The following is a 17,989-nucleotide window of genomic DNA, read 5'->3' as shown; positions in this document are numbered from 1 at the left end:
CCTCAAACAGTGATTCATCTCTCAGGCCCCTTTGGTGCTACTTATTAACTAAGAATCAAGACTAAGGTCAGAGGGCAATTCTTTAAGGAAAAGAAAAGTGCAGTCAATAACGGAAAGGAAAGATGCTCATGGTGTTAGTACTGCTCAAACCAACAGCTGGAGCTGCTAAGGAGCTTCCCAGCCTCCAAGGAGAGCAGGGAGTATCTCTGTAGTATTACAGCAAGTGGTTCGGTTCTGAATCCATAATACATATCAGTCATGACTGCTCCTTGATCCATCAGCTCAGGGGTATTTCCAGACACAGAGATATTACTATTTCAACCAGCCTTTTTCCTTCTCCTGCTCCTTCTCTCACAGCTTCATAATGAAAAGATACCCAGGGCATAGCACAGTCTCTTCCAAGTTTGCTCTTTAACTGCTTCAGGTGGCAAAGAGTCTTGTAAAATGGGGTGTTCCAAATGCCACAACCATTAGCACTTGTAGCATCAATGGTTTTCTGAACATGTCAGGCATTTCCCCACAAGGAGAGTGATTCAGGCTGAACTGCTTCAAAATGCAAATTTTTAAAGCCTTTTTTGGCCCCAACCAGAACAGTGGCTCTGTCAGCATCTCAGCTTGCATAGGCACAAACACTGCATTTGTACACTGCCATAAATCCCCATAGCTGTCGCTGAGCCCCTGCCCTGCCCTGCCAGAGCCCAAAGCCCCCTGAGACGCTGCAAGGAGCAGCTCCAGAGTTCCTGGTTGGTTTTAGGGGACTGGCTGACATGGCCTGCAAGTGCCTTATTGGCTTATAATAGACAGCTCAAAAACAACACAATGTAATCCGCTCCACACACAACACACCCCTGGGCACCCAGTGGCATTTGCTTTACATCTGATTAGAAAGAGATCAGACAGGTGGTTTAAAGGTAAACTGCATTAAGAGCAAACGAAATCCATACACTAAAAATAGTTATTTGAAATATGGATTGTAATAATCTGGGTAGGTTTTGCATTTCATTGAGGAGCTCTGTATTTAACCAGCCTCCTTTCACTTTGTGGTTTTCATGCAAGAGCTATTTATTTTTATTTCCAATACCCAGCTAAAGAACGTTTAAATAAAACACATAAAAACAGGCCTTTTCTCAGTCAGTAAGAAATTCATAAGAACATTTTATGCATATAAAATTTTGTAAATCAAGCCAAACCTGTATTTAAATGTAGACAGCATCCCTTTAATATAACAACACAAATACTGTGACACTGATTTTATAATAATCTACTAGACTTTAGTCTTTCATTCAGTGCTGACAACTGTACTGTAAGAAATGTCACAAACATAAATAATAAAAGTCACTACCACAAGACAAAAGCAGTCGGAGATTGAAATTCTCTCAGCGATCCATTCCTGCTGCCTGGGAAACCACGTTAGGTTTTTCAACTCCAGATATAGCTGTTCCTGGATGATACAGTTCCCAAAGCTGTCACATCTGCCAGTGAGCACGGGAAAAAAATCCCACAGCCAGCGGATCCAGAGCAGGGGGAGGGATCGGCTGGGAAGGAGGGGCAAGAAGAGAGAAGGGTCAGGCTCAGATGAGAGGAAGGGGTGGGAAGATTAAGGATGGAGAGGGAATGAGAGTTAGGAAGGAGAGAGGAATGGGGGGGAGCCAGGCAAGCCCAGGAGCAGGGCACAGAAATGAACCAACCCCACTGATAAAATCAGGTAGCTAAACGTTATGAGAAATGGCTCCTTCCAACGCCCAGCCAAAGGCAGCAGCAGGCACTGGCACTTCACCCGACCTGCTTCCCCCCTGCTCCCGGCCAGCCCCACTCTCCCAGGACCCGGGCTCGTGCCCTCCCTCCCTCACACAGGCACTTGATGATAGCAGGGCAGCGCGGAGCTCCTTCAGCCTCGCTCGGGCAGCTCCCCGTTCCAAACAAGCCTTCCCTCCCCTCCCCGCTGCAGCACCGAACTCACTCATCGGCTCCTCGCGCCGCTATCGCGGATCTGGACGCGGCTCCCTACATTCCTCCCGCCCGGGGCTCAGCAAAGCCAGTCCCATCATTTCCAAGTCCTCCCGCAGCTCATCCGCCAAACTGCTCTGGCCAGCTCCGAGAGGAGAGAGAAGGAGAACTCTTCCTACAGGACCGGAGGAACTGCAATATGCAGATGGAGTTTGCAGTAGGAAGATGAAGATCGCAGAGAAGCCACCAATTAAAAGGAAAAGCCTATTTCCATGCTCTGCTCCGCAGGTCAGTGTCATGTGCTGCCTTGGGAATGGCTCCCAGGTTAACCAGGCCATTAGCCATGCGTGGCACAGGCACACATGTGTGTTCACACCGAGGAAGCTGGGAGGGTGCACCCAGGGAGTTCTGCCACAGCCCAGACCTACAATCCTCCTGGTTGCCTTCCTGAGCTTTCCCACATCCTTTTTACTTTTAACAGGCCATCAACATTCACAGCAGTTTGCAGACACGGAGAAATGACAGGTTAGGTCCCTGAGGAGCTCACAAACCCAAATGTGACTTTACTCAGCAAGGAATGGCAACAAGGGTCAGTGGAAAGCAAAATGGTCCAAAATCTGAAATGGGATCTAAGAGCACAGCTCTGACTCCACGATACCTTCCTCGATTGGCTGCAATTCCAGTTTTAGAAATACTGGTTGAGGCACTTTTTTTCCTCCTAAAGGAGAGTGGCTATTTGCTTGCTGTGCATCCCTTCCCCCCTTCCAAGTCCTTTCCTTGCACTCCTCTCCCTCCCCAGCCCCCTATGGCAAAGCTGCGTGTTGGAGCGAAGCAGCAGCACAGCAAACTGATGTAATGCTCTAAATCCTGCCCAAACACACACATGAGAGCACAGATTAATATTACATTAGAAATAAGCTTAGGGAGAGACATATTTGTTACATTGGGGGGTTTATTTCTGACAAATGAGAAGAACAACTCAACTGTTTGAGATTTTTTGCCATGCCTCAACTGAGCAGGGTCCGAAGGCTCCAGTGCTGCCTCTTCCTCCCCTGCTCCATTTCCTTGCTCATAAATTAGGGCTAAAAACTAAAAGCCAGTGAACGCCTCTTTGCTCAGCTTGTTTTGGATGCTGCTGGGTGACATATTTTTAGGTGTGTTTTAGCTATACCACACCAAATTCATTCTGGGACCTATCAAAGCATTTGCATAGAAAAGACCTCTTGACCTTTCCAAAACCAGTGCTGGCATGTCCCAATCGCTAATGGGTTTTCCCTCGACAATAATAAAGTTTTCCCTTATTATCAGGCCCCTAGGAATCCCAGCTGAAGTCACTGTCCCATCGGGCCAGTCTCTGAAGTCAGGCCCCACCCTCCAGAGGTTTCATCTAAACAGACGAAAGGTGAGGAAAAGGAATTATTATCCTCATTTGCAGACTAGACAGAAAAAAAATTACTAGCCCGGTTTCTTCCCAGCTATGTCTAGAACAGCAAATCTAAAAGAGCTCCCAGGTATGTCTCCTGGCCACTTTTTAACTTTCTGTCAAGGCCAGATCCAGACCCAACACACCCTGGCTACAGAGAGAAAACACAGGTGCACGGCCCCAGCAGCAGCCAAGACACGCTCTGCCCACAGGTTTGATCTTGACACCAGCACGTAGGTCCAGACACTGTGACAGAGCCCAGCAGCACAGACAGAAACCACACCCAAACCTCAACTGCAGTCCAGGGCCTTGACTATTAGACCAGCCTTTCATCCTGGGTTTGGTGTGTGAGAGGGTACAGCCACCAAACCTTGCTTCAGCACCAGAGGAAGTGGCAACTTATGTCCACCCAGAGCCAGTGGGACATGTGCTGCAGGTAACCAGGCTGAGCACAAAGCTGCGTGCTGCAGGTCACTGGACTGAGCACAAAGCTGTGTGCTGCAGGTCACCAGGCTGAGCCCCAAAGCCACAACACCAACTATGACCCTTTTTCCCCACTTAATGTGGGCTGTGTCCTGCTCTGGCTATACCAAACCATGCAGTGCCTCACACCTGCACACCTCACTGATCCCTGTCCCAAGAGCAGCTGCTTTGTTCCACAGACATTTAATGACATTATTTTGCCACAAAGGATGCATCAGGGTTAAAAACAAGTGGCTGTATTTTGCTGTTCATGCAAAACACCAAAGAGCTTCAAGAAAGGGCTTGAAGGATTCAGGGCTTCAGTTTCCACTGTCTTGTGTGACAGATCCATTCAAAATCAGCATAAAAATACTACCGAGATTAGAGTAAGAACATTTAAGGTTCTGTCTCCAGAAATCCACATGAAGAGACACATCATCTCTGCCAAAGGAGAGGTTACGCTGGGACAAGCACAAGGGGCCACATCTGGCAGGCGGGGTCACATGGCAGGGGAAGGAGCCAAGGCGCTGGGCTGTGTCTGGGGAACACGCGATGCCACAGCACCGGGCACCGCGTCCTGCGGCTCCATCCCAGCGCTGGGCCCTTGCCGTGCCCAGCCAGGTCCAGCTGCCTCTGGCACGAGGGGTTACGAGAGGGAAGCTACAGCTCTGTGCTGCCCATGGGCATGGCACAGATCTTACTGTGTGCAGGGAGTCACACGCTCTGAGCAGGGCTGAGTTCTCCCAGGCAGACCTGCCCCAGCAGAGGCTCTGGTGCTCACAGTCCTGGCTCACAATGCTCACTCCAGCAGCACAGCCAGGGGCTGGCAGAGACACCCCAGCAATGTCCCAATCACCCAAGTATAGAGATGCAAGAGTTAAACTTCATTCCAACCAACACTAAACTATCTTAGTCCCTGTTTATGCTCGTCATGTTCTCCCAAAGTGAGATACGAATATATTTAATTGCTGTCAGCAGCCTGCAAGGCAGTTTGCCTGTGTTATCCCCACAGGATAACTATGGGAAAGCTGTAGCCCACGCAGTGTGCCCCAAAACACAGAGGAGACAGACTAGCTTGAACCCCTCAACCTGGCTGACTCTCAGTGCCTTCCTGCTCACTGCTGCCAATACCGAGATGGAAACAAATTGTAACAGCCAAGTCTTCTCCCAGGGAATATCCGTTCTCCTGCTCTGTTTGCAAAGGGCAGACCTGCCCTGAGTGCGAGTGCTCACACAGCCTCAGTAAAATCCAGGTTAAAACCTGAGGTGCACTCGGAACACAACACAAATAACTGGTGTTGGCTACAGCTGTACTCTGTTCATCAATTAATTACAAAATAATCCATTTACTAATACTACAAGCAAAATGGCTCAGCCCTGGGGAAAATGTAATTTCCTGAGATATTTCTGAGGGAAATAGAGTTCAACTTTTAGTCTTTGCGCACCCTCCATCCCCCTTGCTCTCTTTTGGCAGCTGAATGGAAAATCAATCTCAGACCGACAGTATTGGCACTAATGACCCCATCTCAGTGCATTAGTCCTCAAGCTACAGGGTAATCCTGCAACTTTAAACCATATTGAGAAATTCCCTAAAAACATCCAAGTCTCCCTTGCACCGAGTCTATGCAATTATAACTCAAAGGCGGGGGACTAGTGCAGGGGCAGGGTCAGTACCACAGACACGTCCTGTCCAGGTACAGAACTCTTGTGCTGCTCCCATTGGGATGGAACTTGAGCACCATATCCCTGCTGGTACCCAAGAACAGTCTGTGTAATGCAGAGCTCAGGGCCTGGCTGAGCTTTCACTTGCAGTTGGGCTAAGCTAGTCCAAGCTGTTTTAACCAGTTTTCTTTAAAGCAATTTGCACAAACATTTAGCTCTTTTTCTCTCCTGAATTTCCCTAAGCACATTAGGGAAGTAGGTTAAAAAGAGCTCTTTTTTCCTCATTGGAGGCAGGACAGCCAAACTTTTAAGGAATTCTCCTTAATTAATTTCATTCTCCTTGGGAATTAAAACCATTTTGTGACCAAAGAAGGGTTATGTTTCTCACTTTTGGAAGCAGCAGGAGTGCAGGAGTGTCCTTCCCAGGTACAACCATGCTCACACCCATCTAGACAAAAAAAACCCCTGTGCAGGGAGCAGGCTTTCCATCTGGGAGCACAGTTACTAATCCAGCCAGCTATCTGCTTGGCCACTGTTTGGTCAGCTTTGCTACTGGGTACAAAAGCCATTGCTCCCACAGCACACACCATGTCCATACCAAGGCAGCACGGAATATCAACATCAATATACAGCTTCATCACACTTCAGGAATGAGACTTTCCGGTGGGACAGGGCTGGAGGGAGAGTCAGGCAGCAGGTTCCCGTCCCCAGCAGCTGTGTAAGGGCTGACTCAGGTTTTACCCAAGCACAGAACTCAGAAATGCAGGGGAAGACTCAGCAAATATCTCTTACTCTACATACATCCCCCAGCCTCACCCAAGAGCTTGCACTCACCACAAATTTCTCTTCTGTTTTTCAGTGCTCTGTCCCCAAATACATTAAAGCACTAGTGTCCTGGCAAAGAAGAAAGCAAAGATTAATGGACAGGACTGGTTTCTGTCGCTGCACATACCTGGCTGTATAGTTGATTACCACCTGACAAAAATAATTAAGTACAAATGCCCAATAGAATCGTAGATTGTAACTTAAATAGGAGGAGATTACCCAACTTCCAGCCAGCCAAAACACACTCACACCCAGCCCCACACGAGTACTACAGCGTGGCTTCAGTAGGAGTGCTGGAAAGATCCTGGCCAGCACAGCAGCCCGAGGTTGGGAGTACACACAGGAGGGTTTAACTAGACCTCTCTGTAAGGTACACTGAGGGTCCTCGCAGATAGCGGAGACTTCAGAGCAGACGTTACTCTGTCTCCCTTAAAGGCAACGAGCTGCATGTTCCTGACATGCTGTCTGCTCTCTCGAGCATCATCCAGAGCAATTCTTAACCCCTTCTTCATCTCAAGGTTTTAAGAGCATCACCCTTCTCAGATTCAACAAGGCATTTTCCCTGCTGCACTCCCCATCCTCTTGAGTGTCAGTCGGCTGAATCACCAGACCCCAACATCACAGCCCCACACCTCGTCCCACCTGAAAGACCCTGGGAAGCAAAAAACACAAGATCTTACTGGCACTCCTGTTGCAACAATGCTGGTGGTGGACAATTCCAAGGGAGAGGAGCAAGAAGGGTCTGGAGGCAAACTCTCCCACTGTCATGCAGCAAAGCCGATTGGAGGACAGTGTTGCTGGGCTATAGGAGCAAAGATGAAGTAAACTCCTTCGCAAAGGAATCCAGCTCCCAGTTTTTCTTCCCATCCAGAACCATCCCTTGAGAGAAAAAACTGTATGACCCCTCGAACTATTCTGCTCTCCCTTCGCCCCAGGCTGGTACTGCCAACACACGTGAGATCGTTACACCGATCCGTGGCACGGCTCAGCTCCGAAGGGAAGGGGTTAAGCCAAGGCAGCACAGCCACTGGGGAGTGGAGACATTAGTTCAAACTGACAAACCCAGTCCTCTGTAAACACAGGGCACAAATCCCACAGAACAGCGGCCATTAGGATGGCTGTTATGGCTTTAAAGCAAGCAAGCAAGTCATCGTCCATCCCCAAATCTGCGGGAGGGCACTTACCCCTGACTCCTCATTGCTCTGTGCCCAGAGGTGAGGTGGGAATGCTCCGCCACCGGAATCCGCTGACACGCCGATAAACTTGAGAGAGAAAGACGGCAGGAGAAAGCGGGAGTAGAAAAAGGGGTGGAGGCAAGTCTGACATGTTTGTACAGTGCCTGGTGCACCTAAGCTGCCGAGTTTGATTTCAGGGTGTGGTAGCAGATGGGACACAGAAGCACTCGGCACAGAGAAGCCTCGGAAAACGACATACGCTGAAAGCAGAGCCTCCTGGGACCATCTCACCTTCTCCTCTTTGTCTTCTTTCTTGGTCCCTAGAGGGAATGAGAGAGAAACAGCTCAGAGTCACACCTGGGCACCGAGGTGTGCTGGGTCTTGGGCAAGAACCTTGGGGAGATCCTTTCCTATTCCCCTCCACCCTTCTTCACCGCCCCACTCCACCGTGACTTATTAAAGCTCCGCTCCCTGGCTCTTCTCTCTTGGCTCCACAGCCTTGGGGCCGGGAGCTGCTACAGCTCCTAAAGAACCCGCCATCTCACCCTGTGTTTCAGAACCTGCCACTAATCCCTTGTCATTCCTGGCAGGAAAGCTTGGATTGCCAGCTCTATGGCTGGCTGTAGAAGAATTCACCCCATTGATTTGCATTGCAGATGAGCAGCACATGACCTGGTGCTTTTCCTTTTGCCCTGTCCTACCTGAGTGAGTCAGTGCTGCCGGCTCTGGAGTCTGGGATCACCCTCCCGTCCCGTTGTGCTTCTGGGTTTCCTGACTCCTGGAAATACTTTCCCCAAATGACTCGTGCCCAGCAGGACACCAGCTCCACCACCAGCAGCATCGGACACGTAGGTGAAAGGGGCAGAGGACACTTGGGGGATTACAGCCCAGGAGAGGTCAGAGTTCCTGTCAGCAAACCTATCAGCTGCTCTTGCTCCACTGCAAATTGAGAGGCTTCTTGGCCCCTCCAAACCACTAACAACCTTGGCTTAACCCTCAGGTGTTTTTAGGTCCAAAGACCAGAGACAAAAGCCGGAAAAATCCACCCCCAAGACTTTTTAGGGGTTTGTTTTGAGGTGGTTTTTTTTTCTTTTTTTTTGGGGGGGGGTGGTTGTTTGTTTGTTTTTTGAACTGCCCTTAAAATAAATAACTGACATGGTACAAACAACCATTAGGCTGTCATCATTATTGCTGGGAGTGGCTTGTCCAGCAGAGATGGGCCAGCCCAGTGACCTTTTAACCTTGTTCCTTCATTCCCATTTCTTTTCCTACCTCTCCATCCCACCTCAAAAGGCTGCAGTATGTTTGTGCAACAACCAGAGTCACAGAGGTAGTTGGGATTCACCAGCTCTATGGGACTATAATGGAGAAAAGAACTGGGGTTCATAGAGAGAACCTAAAGGTAATCCTGGCAGTGGAGCTGATGGTCTGAGGTTCCTAATCCTCATTTCCAGACCTGCCAGCTAAGTTGTGGAAGGCTGCTTCCTGAGCGTGCAGTCACCACTTCGATGTTCCACTGCAGGTCCCTGCCTGCCACAGCCTGCCACAGAGACCCGGGCTTCCTGCCTGCTCCCTCCCTAGGATGCAGGAAATACTTAGCCAGGTTCCTTTCTGTCTGGGGATTAGCTCCTCCAGGGCAGGCCCCGTACCCAGATGTAATCAAAAAATGAAAGTTCCTGTTAATAGTAAAGAATAGTGAATAGGAGAGGGGACAGCATTCCTTCCCAAAAGGCTGGAACTCCACGGCAGAGCAGCGCGGTGGAGGATCAGAGGGGAGGAAGCTGAGGTGATCCAGAGGTGTGGAAGGAACGCGTCAGGGAGCACAAACTATCCCTGTCATCTGTGCACCCGGGCTTTGCTGCTGTGCCAGGCACAGAGGAGTCACCCACAGCACCAGGGCATTGGGAGCGCCACAGACAAATGGCATTTACAGTCTCCAAGGAGTCACCCAGGCTTGGAGCTGGCTCCAGATTTGCATGAGGATTGTATTTCCTGGGTTATGTGCTGAGACAGTCTTCTAGAACAAGAGAAGTTCTTTATAAATGGAAGAGCCTGATTTTACTTGTCAAGACACAAGCTTAGATGAAACCAAGGCAGCTCTGAGTCGGTGTGAACCTCTGCTGCCTGCAATCTTAATGAAAAATTTGGACACTTTCCAGTCTTCCTATTCACAACTTTGGTCCCAGCAGTCCTACACACTTTGAAGAAAAATTTCCCAGTAGAAGCGACGCACCTCTAATTTTCCCCTTTAGCGACTGTTCCTTTATTACACATTTCACTGCTCCTTGCCTGGCCACTGCTCCCTTCTTACCTAGAGAATTGCTCAAGACAATATAAATAATTATACCGGTCCATGTCTATAAACACAGGCCTCCACACCCCACTCCTATGGCTGCTCTGTGCTGCTCCTCCAGGCCTGGCAGCACAAGTGCTGCAGGCTATGCTGACTAAAGGCTTGCATCTCAGCCTGTCTGATTTATCTGCCAGCAAAGGTCCTTCCGTGCTCCCTGTCCCCTCCCCAGACACGAAGCAAAGCCAATGTCAGATCCCAAGTGCTGATCTCAGCTCGCTCCTCACCCTGCCCAGTCACGTCACTGCGCCGGGAGAGCTCCGGGACCTCACGTCCCGCACTGCTGCAGTAGGTTCCATTGAATCCCTGTCCATCTCTACTAGAACATACTTTTGTGAGGAAAAAAAACACTATTCAATGTTTTCCTATTCCAACAGGCAAGACTGGGCACTTCTAAACTTCAAAAGTAAAAAGTCAGAAACACACAGGCCAACTCTACCAGGCCAACTCTCTTTTTTCTACCTCAGCCAGGAGTAATGTACCTGCCCACCTGTCTGGAGCCTGTGGGAACTGGGAAAACTGCTAAGGAAAATTCATTTTTATTCAACAAAGCTTCCAGGAGAAGCCTAACACTAAGGAACAGGAAATCTGATACATTCAGGAAGTCCCAATAAGAACTACAGCAATTCCACCCACAGAGCCAGACCTTCCAGCAGGGCTCCACTGAGCTCAGGGGTTTGATACGGGGTACAAATGCTCTTCCACAAAGAATCCCTCCCCTCTTCTCTTTCACGGCTCTGCAAATCCAGAGTAAGCTGGTCAGGGAAGTGAACAAAATACACCAAGGATGGGGCCAGAGGGGTCACAAGGAGACGAGCTGTGTTGCAAATTCACACATCAGCACCAACTGGTGGGAGGAAGCTAGAGATAGGAATCAGGTCTGGGAGTCTCATAATCACCACATGACATTAGCCAGGGCTGGAGATAAGGAGGAAGCAATCCAGAGGCAGTTTCGCTTTAACTGAGTGCTCACAGCTCAGCCACCTTCCCCCAAGGCTGTCGGTTCAGAGGGGGCAGGAGCTGCCAGGAGAGCTGCCTGCACAGCCAAGGCTGGGTTATCCTCCTGCTCACTATGCGTTGCTGCCCTTGTCCAGGGAGTGTCCAGAGATCCCAGCAGGACAAAGCCCTTCCGGCCCTCCCACCGCACAAGCTTACCCCGTGTGCTTGTAAACTCTCCAAGATTTACAGTCCAAACCAGGTGGCATTTTTTTCCAGTTCCAAACAAAACACAAATGCACCAGAGCTGAAGAGATGGAAGTTGGTTTAGCCAGAGCACATTCAAATCTGCCAGGGCAGTGGGGAGCTTGGAGTCCCTCTTCACCATATGCATATTCCAAACACAATCAGCCTGGGTCACATGGACGAAGGAAATTCGTGCTGCTTCAGGCTCTCCTTGGGTTACAGCCAGGTTCTCCTGGGCCAGGCAACTCCAATGGTGGAACAAAGCACAACCAGCAAGGAAACAGCACAAGGAAATTCTGCCAAACTGAGAACACCAGAGGCAAGAATCACAGAATCCTAAAGGTTGGAGAAGACCTCCAAGATCATGGAGTCCACCCTTTGACCCAGCACCACCTTGTCACCCAGCCCAGAGCACTGAGTGCCATGTCCAGCCATTTCTTGCACACCTCCAGGGCTGGGGACTCCACCACCTCCAGCCCCTTCTGATGCCTGATCACCCTCTCCATTAAGTGAAGAAAGCAGGTTAAGCTTAAAGAGAGTAAGGAAACAGCAGACTTTAAAAATTTCAACTCCCACTCTGGTGAGAAGTTGAAGTTAAAGCTCAAGAAGATCACCTGAACGCAGCACAGGCTATTTTGCTACTGGTTAAATTCCTGTGGCTTGGTAGACGTTCCCTGCAGATAAAATCAATACAGCTTGGATCACAGCCACCTCACACCTCTTCCAGATCTTTTACTTGCAAAAACTGCACACACTCATTTGGTTATTACAGAAGTAACGTCACGCCCCACCAGACAAGCCTGTGCCATCCTCTCCAAAAGGTGCATCTGCTGCTTCCCACAGAAGTCAGGACGATCAGTCCTGCAATGGCAGCATCCCAGCAGAAAGCCGGCGTTGCCTACAGATTCCCAGGTCACCTTGGGAAAGTCATTCTGCATGCTGGTAAAATGACTGTGACAATGCTCAACTCCCCCACAACAGAGGCGGCTTAATCTGTTGTTTTTCCAAGCAAGCTGCGATCCTTGAGGATGCTATAGAAATGCAGATTGAAATCCCTGGCTGGCAGCAGAGGAGCACAGACCCAGCCTCTGTCCCCAATAACTAGGTCAGTCAGCTATCGCTCCAGAATTAACCAGAATCCAGCAAATTCCTAGTGGCCAAAATAACGGCAGCACAAGTCTAACACCCTGTGCTGACATTACTCACCCTCTACCTCTGGGTACGTTCAAACCCAACTCTCAAGAGCTTAGAATAATTGGAGGGTTGGAGCTTATGCTTGTCAAAATCCAGGCACGTGGCTCCATGCAGCACAGGTTTCCCATCCCACTTGCTTGTGGAGGCAGTGAACAACTCAGCCTTAGGCAGCTGAAGGCATTCAGCCCACCTCAGGAAAATCAGGAAGCTGCACTGCTAATCCCGTGCAGGGAACGGGTGTCACATCCCCTCCCAGCAGCAGCCCCCCTGGACAGCAGGGGCAGAACAGGCCTTTGCCCTCCAGTGCTGTATGGAAGCTTATCTGGGGGGAAGGTTGGGCAGCTGTTGGAATAGAATCCGAGGAAGAGAAAAATGGAAGGGTTGACTATTGCGATGGGGACGAACATCCAAAATGCATCTCAACCCCTTGCCAGGGGATGAGTATTCAAAACTTACTTCAACCCGCTCCAGCTGCCGAGGCTGGACCAAGCATTGGCTTTCCTCTCACTGGAAAGGGGATGGGTGAAGAGTTAAACGTGTGTGGGGGATGTTATTATTATTACTATTATTTATTTTCAGGCTGTTTTTCTCAGCAGCCTGGCCTACAGTTCAGCAGCCACAAACCTGCAGTGCAGGAACTGGACCTGCTTGTTCTGCCACTGAAAGCAGCTTGTCCCAATATTGTACCCTCAGTTTCCCTTGGCTCCACAAGCTGTGAATGCTCTGGAGTCCTCGGGAAGGGCTAGAAAGGATTAAATGGTTATAATCCCCACTCAGAGATTTATTGATATAATATAGAAAAATGGTAGCTGTGACATCCTTGTCTGGTGCTCTTAAGTGCTACAACAGAGGAGAGAGGAAAAGTTCATTTCTACCTCCCATAAGAGTGATTTTTGGTCTTTTCTGACAGTAGTTACAGAAGCCTCTCATTTTGTTTATCTTCAGCAATCTCCTCCAGCCTTCATTTGGGCTGGAATTTATAAGAGCCTCAATCCCAGCCTAAAGACAGTGTGAGGTGCTGGTTGCTCTGGGACACAGTTTCAGCAGCACACACAGTAAAGCTGCAACTGCCATTTTCTCCATTAAAAATAAGTTTCAGAATCACCCAAAGCATGTGTGCAACTATTAATGCTGTCAGATCCCACAGCAAGGAACTGAAACGTGCACTCAAGTCAGGCAATGCCTGTTCCAGAGGACAGACTGGGCACAGCCACAGCCCTCCTGAGCACATGGACCTGCTGGCTCCTGGCAGAGCAAATGTCCTTCCTTTGGAATGAGCCTGGGCCCTGCTGGGAGAGGGGAACCATGGTGGAATAACTCAACTGGAATCCTCTTCTGCATGACACTAGAAAATAATCCACTGAGACATATCTATTTATATCTATATAAAGATTAAAGGAAATCTCCACATTCTGAATTATAATAATTCAAGAAGGAGCGACATAAAACATAGCCATTTAAACTGTAAATAAAATGTAATGTTTCCCATTCTGCACATTTAGAGATTCTGAAGATGACATTGTGAAAATAACTGAAAAACTTCAGTTCATCATCTACTTCATCATTCCTCAAGTTACTAATTCAAAAACACTTCTCTTGCTCTGTGCTCTCTGAAGTGCCAAATAAATTTTACAAGTAAATGAATTCAGAAAAAAAAGTTCAAATAAAATAAGTATTAACTTGGTTCATTTGCACATGTGACCTTTGAAAACAAATTCTTGTTAACAGTCAAAATGAGCATTTTCTTATTTAGGTCTTCAGAACTTTGATGAAAACTGAAAGCCTGGGGTAGAGTTGTGAACAAAGATTTCTTACAGAAATACTTGAGTAGTTATCTGGAAAATTCCTTCATTTCCTTCTTTAAACTGGGACTGCCATTTGTTGAAGATACAGCCACAGCCCACTGAAGGTGATCCCAGACCACCAGTTAGGAGTAGCCAGACACAATTCAGGTGACCCTGAGTTCTAAGAGACCTTTTTAAAAACATGCCTTTAAATGCCACAGGAATAAAAGGCAACGTTCCCTAAATAAGTTCCTGGCTCAGCTTTACGTCACTCAGCTGCTGTTCCGAGACGCTTCGGGAGAACATATTTAGAACTTGGAAGAGAGCACAAAAGCCCAAAGAGCTTTGCAAACTCCCGATTTGGGAGTGAGCAGCAGAATTGGTATTTTCTTCCCTGTTAACACCAGCCAGTATTTTATAAGAAAGGGTCAGAAATTAGGAGTTTGTCTCAGTATCAGTCACAGACAGGAGCATCCTATGGCTGATGAGGTGCTACAAGACCTGAACTGTGTGTGACATTAGTTATTACATTTACGTTTCTAATGAAATAAACAGCACACATTTTTCATTTTATGGCCCGTATATTGCAGAGCAGCAGCTGGGTTTGCAGTCTGATTTCCCCCCTCTCCCTGCACACTCAGAGCTCTGATTCCTGCAGATTCCCTGTGAGTGTGCCCAAAGTGGACAGCTTGCTGCAGCAGGAACAGCTCAGAGGCCACTCCCGAGAGACTTGTTCCCAGAGTCAGCCCTAACAGCTGTTCTGGGGGTGCAATGCAAAATCCCTTGAAAGCAGAGCTTTTTCACTGACTTCCACAAGTGCTTCAAAGATCCTGATTCTGAGCTGTATGTTACAGGAAAGAAGTTAATTTCTAGCATTGTTATAGGCAGTGATGTACTTTCTTGGCCAGGGCCCAAAGTACTCATTATGAAGTGTAACACCCTGCTTAATTCTTCCACAAGCCAGTCATAAGGCTACTATGAATTTTAATGAGCATTGAATCAAGACCCAGATGGTTTTTTAAGCCAAATTATCCTGTTCTTGGATATTTTAAGATCTGTGTAGAGCCTTCTGGCCACCGCACATATTAACTCCTCTGTTCCTGGTCCAGATTAAGGGAAGACTTTCACACCTCTTCTCCCCATCTAAGCCCAGCTCTCCAGTTCTGCTATAAAGACCCTCAGCTCCTGCTGTGCCTTGAGAAGTCACAGATTTGAAAGAAAACTCCAAGGCTGACACAGGTGGGGGAAAAAAGGTATCCAGAACAGATACCTGTGGCAGAAAGGAGAGTCAGAAGGCCAGAAGGGCATCACTAAGGTAGCCCTGACACCACAGACAGCCCAGCTGAACCCGTTCTCAGGGGAAAACCAATCAAGCTCAGAGACATCAAGTTGACATGATCCGTTCACAGTCACTGCCTCTGCTGCAGCTGCCGGGTACATTTGCTATCTAGTTTGAAATGATATGTTCCATTTTAACAACTAAGCCATCTTTCCTACACGTGGTGCTTCACCTCTCCACAGCACAGCAGCAGGACACAGGCCCGGCCAGGGGCTGCTGCTGCAGGGCCTCAGCTGGGGATGCACCAGTGACCTCGCTCAGAGCTGGAGCGGGGCTGCACTCACCGCTCAGGACCAGGCTGCTCCCAGCCCCAGCTGGCCTCACTTGTGGGCCTTGTTCTTTTTGTATTCCGAGACTATTCCCCCGCCCCCGCCGCCAGAACCTTGTCTGGTAAACAGATGGACATCACAGAAATGAGAAGCATGACATGGAAAGGGTAACCCAAACTGAAATGCAGCATTATGCAAGCCAGCTATGGAGAAGAAATGCTGTTATGTCACAGTATGAGTATTAGTCAGGAGTGCTTAATGAGTTTATGCTATTTAACCACCTCATCAAAACGGGCATCACAGCTTGAGGAATGCAGGCAGAGCTCCGAGATGATTTCACAACTAGAAATGAGGAGTGGGAGGGAAATAAGGAAGATCAAGATGGTTTAATGTCCTTTTTTGCCTCCACTTGCATGACACATGGCTCAGTTGTCCCAAGTCTGGCCTGAAGTACTTATTTTTACTCCACTGCAAACACCCTGACTGAGCAGCAGGAGTGCAAGTGCCACACTGAACTTGCCATTATTTGCTACAGCAGCTCAGGAGCTCGACCTCCAGCTCTGTGCTGGGATTGCCAAGTCCAGCTCAGGAGCTCAGACAGCCCAAGAGCCCCAAGCAGCTTGTGCTTTAACAGGCTTCAGTCCCTTTTGACTTGAACCACATTTGAACTTCTTAGCAGTGAAAAATCCTTCTACCCTGTTCCTATTCCTCTGAGCAATTGCACACAGGCCCCTCATTATTACATTAGTGTAATTTTGTCTCTGACATTCCCCCAAGAGGAATTACTCATGTCCTGATATTATTTATTTTACTGCTAAGAGCCTGGGTTTTAGAAGTAGTTTTAATTAAATACCAACCCTCCTCCTCAATTAGGATCACCTTTATCTAGCTTGCTCTACTTTGCATTCTTCAGCAGCATCACTTGTTTCCTTCTGTTGATCCCTCTCTGGAGCTGCGGAAAGTCTCCCTCTCCCATGAAATCCTATCAACCAAAACACAGGGTTTTACCCATGTAAAGAACCATTCCATGCATGATTTGGTGCTGAACACTGGTTATACAGAATTCCAATCTGAAATGATGTCAAGTGACACTGCCAAGAGCAACAGCACCTTCCATAGCCCCCCAGATCCCCAAGCTGCTGTGCTGTCCCATCCACCAGCCCACAGCGTGTGGCTCCTACTGTCCCTCTTGGGTTCCCCTGCTCCTCTGGGGCTTTGCTCACACTTTGCTCCCCTGCCCTCTGATGTTGTGGTTTTCTTGGGCAGTTTGAAGTGCAGCGTGTCCACCCACTGGGTAAACACCTCTTCAAAGCCTTTGCTGACCCTGGCTCGTGAATCAGATCACAATGTATTCCAGGCTTCAGTACACGGCATTCTTGGAAGCTGCTCTACATTAATGTTTCAAGAGTCATTCATTCATGCTCCCCAAGCGACAGAGGCAGAACGGATGACTCCTGCCTGGGAAGTTGGCAGGAATACCCTCAACTACTTCCACCAAGTGGAATCCAACTGTAGCACAGCATCCAGGCGCGTTGGCTGCTCCAGCGCCTGGCAGTGGCTGTGGAGCCAGCCCAGGGTTATGCAATGGCTGCGGGCACCGGCCCTCCTGGCACAGACCCCTGGCTTCACACAGGCACAGGTGCCCTTCCCCAGGCAGCCTCACCCCTCCCAGAGCACAAATCTCCCTGAAGGTACCGCTCCAGTCCCCCCCAGCCTGGGGAAAGGAAGAGGCAGCAGCCAGAAAGCATTTTCATTTCACTCCTCACAGTGTCAACAAGGCTTTTTCCAAGAGTTTACAGACTACAGTTACTTCCCTAAACAGAAGGTGGATTTGCTTTTATGGGCACACATACTATTCCTTTTCCATGGGGAAAACAGAACTGCATACAGGTATCAGATCCATTAGTGTGCAAAGGGAAGATGCACTTTCAGGCCCAGCAAGTGCATTCCTCCAAGGCTCCAGCACCTCCACTGGACTTTCATCAAGGACTGTAATTTATCCCCCACAGCCTAAGCACACAACTCTCAGTCTGGAGGGTTCCCAGCTGGGAGGAGTTTCAGTTTATGGTTTATACTGGGCAGGAGGAGATGATTACGCAATTTTTAGATGTTACCAGGTATTTTTCAGAACCAACTCTGTACATTCAAGGTATTTTTTTCCTACCTTAAATAAGGTTTTTCCTGCAGCTGGGACAAGGACCTGGTCTCTCCACAAATAGTTTTCAACAGCAATAAAGTGGTTGTTCAGGTGCCATTCAAACAGATGCTTAAAAAACCTATCTCCTTTCTCTTGCTTTCACCAACATTTCTTCAAACCGTGCCAATTAAAAACCTTCAAGTTCCCAAGGCAGGAACCATCATTTTGCCTCCTACAGGA

General features: G+C 48.6%; 1 protein-coding gene across 6 annotated transcripts in view; it reads right to left on the bottom strand.

Moving 5' to 3' along the window:
• PAK6 (p21 (RAC1) activated kinase 6) overlaps positions 1–17,989 on the bottom strand; it is a 38,888-nt gene that overhangs the window by 19,307 nt on the left and 1,592 nt on the right. The window contains exons 2-5 of one of the 6 annotated variants that reach the window (XM_027696382.1): positions 17,777–17,981; positions 7,504–7,814; positions 7,000–7,121; positions 6,329–6,388 (exon numbers count right to left, since the gene is read on the bottom strand). Coding sequence is in view for 2 of the 6 variants with exons in the window: in XM_027696387.1 (XP_027552188.1) it covers positions 1,961–1,964 (4 nt within the window). In the remaining 4 variants the exon portion in view is untranslated. Of the gene's footprint in view, positions 1–1,342; positions 1,761–1,960; positions 2,026–6,328; positions 6,389–6,999; positions 7,122–7,503; positions 7,815–17,776; positions 17,982–17,989 lie in introns of those variants that run through there. The other 5 variants (XM_027696383.1, XM_027696386.1, XM_027696387.1 and 2 more) reach the window with 5 other exon arrangements.

This window comes from Neopelma chrysocephalum, unplaced genomic scaffold (assembly GCF_003984885.1).
Source record: "Neopelma chrysocephalum unplaced genomic scaffold, ASM398488v2 Primary Assembly neopelma1_106b, whole genome shotgun sequence".
NCBI classification, from domain to species: Eukaryota; Metazoa; Chordata; class Aves; order Passeriformes; family Pipridae; genus Neopelma; species Neopelma chrysocephalum.
This window is presented reverse-complemented; position numbering and strand designations above follow the sequence as displayed.